General features: G+C 46.4%; 1 protein-coding gene across 5 annotated transcripts in view; it reads left to right on the plus strand.

Moving 5' to 3' along the window:
- Mapkbp1 (mitogen-activated protein kinase binding protein 1) overlaps positions 1–6,908 on the plus strand; it is a 55,804-nt gene continuing 48,896 nt past the window's right edge. For 4 of the 5 annotated variants that reach the window (XM_029474034.1, XM_029474036.1, XM_021152522.2 and 1 more), the window contains exon 1: positions 1–742. In XM_029474034.1, the coding sequence (XP_029329894.1) occupies positions 626–742 (117 nt within the window). In that variant the 5' untranslated portion in view covers positions 1–625. The remainder of the gene's footprint in view (positions 743–6,908) is intronic. The other variant, XM_029474035.1, reaches the window with a different exon arrangement.

A 6,908-nucleotide genomic window follows, 5' to 3' on the forward strand; every position in this document is an offset into this window, starting at 1 on the left:
AGCTACTGTTGCGGCGGCGGAGCTGAAGCTGTCGATCGCGATGCCGAAGGGCGCTGTGAGCTGGGCCCCAGCGAACGGGGGCGCTGACGAGTAGTAGGGTTTCTGAAGTGGGCAGTGGGTGTGGGGGGCTAAAACGGAGCTCCCAAGACTGGGGTGCGGGAAGGGAGGTTCTCGCATCCGATCGGGCCAGCGTGAGCCCGGCGGCCAGCGCGGTGCTTCGGCCCCTTGCCCAGTGGCTTCGGAGGCCTCCTCCCTTGGACACCTCAGTTACCATGGGAACACTTGGGCTGTAACCGGCGCCAGACTGGTCACTAGCCCATCCCATTCTTCAGTTAAACGCCTCTGGCAGGTGTGGGCCTGACATTTCTTCACTCCAGGGGTCGTCCTCCCCTTGTAAAAAAATCTAGCAGGCTAGGGTGGGGATGGGGAGTGGGAAAGCACAGGGCAATGCCCAGAGTAAGAGTTGGTGACAAGCAGAAGACACCTACTGTGATGATAAGGTTGCTTCTGCCATCTCAGGCCAGTGAAAGTGCATATCCGAAGGCTGTGTTGAACGAGAAGGCAGTACCGCTGTTGAGACAAGTCCAAAGGCTAGGCCAGGGACTGTCCTTAGGGGCTCCTCGTTATGATGGCTGGAGAAGGGTCAACCATTACTAGCCGCATCAAGAACTTGCTGCGGTCTCCATCCATCAAATTACGCAGAAGTAAAGCAGGAAACCGGAGAGAGGACCTCAGCTCCAAGGTGAGTCCTGTTGGGAGCCACCTCTTACCTACTCTGTCTTCTCCTGCACTTCGTTCCTTTTTTTACCTTTCTCTTTCTTGAGGGGCAAGGAGGGGGTGGGAGAATAAAATTTCTCTGTTGGCTTTAAAAGATCATATACGCTTATCTTTGACGACCTGATTTGAAGTTGGAAGAACAGCAGGCGTGGGTGGGCATGCTGAGACGCAGCCATGGCTTGAAGAAGGGCATAGGAAGGCAAACTGGGTTTAACAGGGCCTCAGTTTAAACTAAGTGTGTGCTTGGGAAACAAGTTGACATTTTATGACTCAGTTTCTCTTCTTAGAAGAGGACAGTGAGATCACATATTCTGTAAAGGACCTAGCTGTGACTAATGTGTTAGTGTAACAGTTGGGGTTATAATGCCAGGCTGTCCTAGCAAAAAGAAATATACTAATACACTTCATCTAAGAGAGCAAAACAATTTTTTGACAAGCTTGGTGATGCATGCCTGTAATCCCAGCACTAGGGAGTCAGAAGCAAGTTCAGCCTGGTCTATATAACAATTTCCAGGGGGAGCCAAGGCTACATAGTGATACCCTGTCATGTTCAAAGATGTAGAAGATTGAGCTGGCAAGATTGGACTGGTAGAGACCTTTGCCAACAAGCCTGATCTGATTTTGATTCCTTGGACCCACATGGTGGAAGGAGTAAACCAACTCCTGGAAGCAGTTCTCTGATCTCCACATGTGCAGGGGAAGAAATAAATGTAAAATGGTTTATCTCGTTAAGATACTTAAGTTGCTGGGCTGGAGAGGTGGCTCAGTGGTTAAGAGCATTGGGTGCTCTACCAGAGGTCCTGAGTTCAATTCCCAGCAACCACATGGTGGCTCACAACCATTTATAATGAGGTCTCATGCCCTCCCTCTTGGCATGCAGGTGTACATGCAGATAGAGCAATCATATCCATAATATAATATAATATAACGATACTTAAGTTGCTTTAACTGGAACTTCTTGGTTTCTCATGATAACGTAAAGGAGCCACGTGTGTGTGCCAGAAAGGCAGCTCTCCTGGTCTGTCCTTGTGGCACTGCTCATTCTGAGCATTGTATGCCAGCATCCTTTTTCTGGGCAGATGTTCATTCATCTTCCATTCTTATACATGTCTGGGATTTGGTCTTTATACTTTTTTTTTATTTGTTTGGTTTTGTTTCAAGGCAGGCTCTTGTTACACAGTCCTGGATGGGTTCGAACTATAAACTCGTGCCACAGCCTTCTGAGTGCTGGGATTGCTGGCATGCCCAGCTCATATTTTATTCAGTTTTGAGACTCCTCACAATTTGGGGCATACAAAAGTAGAATACATTTATTTACAAGATTTCCCTTGAGGGAGTCTTGAGCATTGTTCCCACAGGATCAGATTAGGTTTTATGTCTTCCTAGCAGCCCATAAACATAGTAACTCTATGTGGTACAGGATTGCCAAGGGCACAGTCCTTAGAGACAGCAGCATATTGTTGCTCTACCTTAGCAGAGCAATAATTGGCTTTGGTGGCCCTTTCAAGGATTCTCCCCCCCCCCCCCCCGCCCGAGACAGGGTTTCTCTGTGTAGCCCTGGCTGTCCTGGAACTCACTCTGTAGACCAAGCTGGCCTCAAACTCAGAAATTCGCCTGCCTCTGCCTCCCGAGTGCTGGGATTAAAGTCGTGTGCCACCATGCCCAGCAAGGATTCTTATTAATAATTGTTCCTATTCTCTATAGACAGAAGAATGGGTACTCCAACTTAGAAACTCATAGATAAAACTTTAAAAAAAATTTTTATTTATCATTACATCATGACATGTGGATGCATGCAGCCACACATGTGCCGTGGTGTTGTGGAAGTCAATATGGTGAGCACTTTTGCCTGCCAAGCCATCTTGCTGTCCCTAACAATGTAGCTCAAGCTGCCCTAGAACACCTGAACCTGTCTCTCTCTCCTCAGCATATCCTGCTGTTGTGCCCCACCACAACAGGCACCTTTGCTGTCTCGTGGCAGTGCTATTAGACCAAGTTTCTCTTATCTTTTGGTTCTTTTTCTGGCCAGGACTAGTAAACATAATAGGGTATATTATGGGAATTCAGCTTGTGGTATGAGTACTTACCATGAGTGCTCTAGAATCTGGAAGATGCCAAGGCCATTCTTAAAGACTCGCACATCTGTCATCATTAATGTGTTCTACAAGTTGAGTGCCTATAGGGTGACTAACAGTGAGGAATACAACACTATCCTTGCCACCAAGGAGCTTGTAGCTAATTAGACATGTGAACAAGTAATGACAACTAGATTTGGTAAGTGCTGCCCTAGAAATATGCACTGAGATACTAATGGGATTACAGGGGTGGGGGGCAGAAATTAGGAAAGACTTCACAGAAGAAGGGATATTTGAACTGAGTCCCGAGGTAAACAGTAAAAGGAAGACATCTCTGGCATCACCATTAAACATCCTCGTTCCAAGTAGGAGATTGGTGCTGGCCCTTTTACATGAGGTCAGAAGTGTCTCTGTGCACCTGCCTTTAAACATATTTTTTAAAGATCTATTTATTTAATTTATATGAGTACACTGTAGCTGTCTTCAGACACACCAGAAGAGGGCATCAGATCCCATTACAGGTGGTTGTGAGCCACCATGTGGTTGCTGGGAATTAAACTCAGGACCTCTGGAAGAGCAGTCGATGCTCTTAACCACTGAGCCATCTCTCCAGCCCCATTTTCAGTTTTTTTTTTAAGATTTATTTATTTGTGTATTTTAGATAATATAGGCACTTTGCATGTATATCTGCACACCAGAAGACATCATCTGAAGTTGTGAGTTGCCATGGGGGTGCTGGGAATTGAACTCAGAACCTTGAGAAGAGCAGTGAGAGAGTGCTCTTAACCACTGAGCCATTTCTCCATTTCTCCAGCCCCTGTGTCTTCATGTTCTTCACCCCTTTCACAGCACACTGTGAGGACACTGTAACTAGACAGTGTGTGGGAAAGAAGTACAGGGTTGAGATAGAGGTGTCAGTGCAGATGAATGTGGACGTTCAGAAGAATAAGAGCTGATCAGGAAGAGCTCTGAGCTCTTGAAAAATCAGAACCAGGATTAATGAAATAGAGAGAGCACTGCTTATTCTGGGCTTTTTACTCAGGAGGGACCCATTGAAACATGGTTAAATATGGTTTGAAGCCAAGATGAGAGCCAGCAATAAAAGGTGGGGGGATTAATTATTATAGGGAAATTAGATAAGCAATGAGATTTTATCAAGCCTTTTCACAGGAAAGGGGGTTTCTATATAGAGTAAATTGGAGAAGACTGGTTTGAGATTTGATGCCAGGTCTGCAGATACTGAAAGAACTTGAAGCTCTCCGTTGTAAGTGACTTTCAAGCCCAAATCCTGTACATTTGGTGTGCCCTCCTCTCATCTCAGCTGAGCTGCGTTTTCTTCAGGAAAGAAATGTGTGTGCTCCTGGTAGCTAATCCTCTCTCTCCCCCCTGTTCCTAAAGCTTTTGAAGACTTTTGCATAGATGCAACTTGAGTTGTTCTATTTTTACAAAGGACAGAAATGGACTAAGGCTGAGCCGGCAAGATTGAAGTTAGCAACACAAAAGGATTGCCTGTGCTAAAGGGTCCTTTTAAAAACCATCTTTCCTAGTCTCTATTAACCTGCCGTGAGTTATATTATTCTCTCTGATAACACCAGGCATGGCGGTTTTCTTGTAGCCCAGTTTTATGATTGCACAGCTCTTCTTGTTCTCTCCTGTATGATTACATGGGCTTACTCTGGGCCTTTTAATATACGGTAGCTCTAAGAAGGGTGTGTAGGTAGGTTTCATGAAGGAGCAAAGACTGCAATAATCTGATCAGCCTTTGCTTAGGTTTTGAGCCCAGATATTAGTATAGAAAAGCCTTTTCTGCCTTTTTGTTAGAGGGAGCTGTATTTATTTTCAAAGCCTTTGTGAATCAAAGACTAATTTGGTGCTGACTGCCTGGGAGAGCGGTTAGTAGGGCCTCAGATTATTAACATTTTAAAAATAAGTATTCTGTGGCCTGGGGATGCAGCTCAGTTGGTAGAGTGCTTGCCTAACATGCATGACACCATGGATCCCATCCCCCGTCCCCCGCACATATAAACCAAACAAAGCAGCACACACCCAACGTCCCAGCACATGGACAGTTGACACCAGTCTGGATTATATGAGATTCCATCTCAAAAATAGAGGGAAAAGAACCCTTTTCTCAGGAGCCCTTCTCACTGTGTGGAGGCAGAGCCCCATGGAGTGGAGTTTGGTAGCTGGGTGTGTATTAAGTTCTGTCAGAAGCCCACCGTCTGTTAGGAACCTCTGGCCTAAGTTGCTTTTATATCCCAGTCCAGCAGGCCAGCCTGAGACAATATGCTCTTTTCCATCAATAGTTTTGTATTCTTGTCTGTCTTCTAGACTCATAGCTGCACAGAATGTGCTGTGTGTATCTACCAGAATTGCACTGCTGTGAGGTCAGACCTATGGAGTCAGTTGTTGTCTTACAAAGACAGTTCCCAGGAGTTTCCCTTGCCATCAGGAGCAGGAAACTAGATGATACCATCTGATGAGCCCAGGCCAACTTTATGTCTCACCATTCCAGGAACAGCTCACTTTGGGACACCTAGGAATGAACAGATCTCATTGTTTGATATATACTTTCTAAACTCTCCACTTGGGACAGATGAACAAGAATAGAGGTCCAGGGCCAGTAGCTGAGCCTCATCCCTAAACCCCTTAAACTCTGCCCTCTTGCCTCGGCCTCCCCAGAGCTAGGATTGTTGGCGTATGCCACCTTGCCTGGTGTGATGTGTTCTGTGTTACAGCTTATGGAGTGTCTTGAAATCCTTAGATGGGGTGAGCAGTGCTGCCCTCCTGGCTTGGAGCATCTTCCTTCCGTGCCACCAGCCTTTGAAGTGATTCTCCTCACCTCTGCCCTGTTGTCTGAAAATATCATGGCCTCTTCAGAGTCTGAGTTGTCTCCAGGGGCTCTGCCCATCTCCTTGGCCACACTCTCTCCAGAGTCCCTCCCTCGCTTTTGGCCACATTATCATGTTGTATCAGCCTTTGGTATTTTTTTCAATGCCAGGATTAAGTCCAGAGGCTAGACAAACACTCTACCACCACACTATATAGTGTCCCCAAGCCCTCCCTCAACCCCACTGGATACTAAGTTCCTACCAAGTAGACCTTGGAATTCTCTCCCTTCACTTCCATTTGTCTCCTGTGTGTTCTCATTTCTTGATGAATGAGGAAACACAGGTAGATGTGAGGCTTCTGCCTGATTCTCTGCCATCCCCAACCCCTTGACTCTCCAGCTGGGCTGGGAACTGTTATCACTGCCCCTCAGAGAGCAGTCCAGGGCTTGAAATCTAGAAGTGTTTATTTAAACTAAGCTTCTCTGTGAACATCGACTATCAAACTGTCCTTAGAGTATCTGTTGGTTTTACTTCATGTTTAGTGTTGTTAGGGGGAAAAGCTACAGTGTTTTCAATAGGCTTTGTTATGTTAGACCTCTGTTTGCATTGCTACAAGCTAAGCCTCCTAGTTCTCCTTCAGTGCAGAGCAGAGTTTTCTGCCTGCCTCCTTTGCACAGCACTTCCCCAGCTCTCACCCAGTGTAGGCCCAGGCTAACCCACCTTCTTTGGTGTTTACTGTTCTACTGCTGTGAGAATTCCCTCCCTAGGGAGACATCAACTGCACCTACTCCTTCCTTATAAAGTTCCAGTGACAAAGCAAAGTCACATTTCATCAGAGTTGACCCTGGGGAGCTTATTGTGCTTGCTACAGAGCATGGGGAGGGGGTGGCAGGAGTTTGAGGGACCCTAGAGTGGCCATACTGGAAAGTTGTCACGGGATATGCATCCTTCATCAGCTTGTATGTGTCAGCTCCTCTCCAGACACTCTGATAGCGTAGTGCACATGCAGTCAGGGCAGTCACATGAAAGTGTCTGGGAGGCAGAGGGAGGGGAGCAGCCAGAATCTCGGGGAAGGTACAATGACTAACCCTCTACCCTTCTGGGAGAGGACGTCAGCAGACAGTTTGGTGGTGGTCTCTTGAAATCATGGCTGCTGGGATGAGGATGGCAGCTGTTCTGCTTGGCTTTGCCTTCTTTATTTTTCTTTTCTTTTTTTTTTTTTTTT

This window comes from Mus caroli, chromosome 2 (genome assembly GCF_900094665.2).
Source record: "Mus caroli chromosome 2, CAROLI_EIJ_v1.1, whole genome shotgun sequence".
In the NCBI taxonomy this organism is placed as follows: Eukaryota; Metazoa; Chordata; class Mammalia; order Rodentia; family Muridae; genus Mus; species Mus caroli.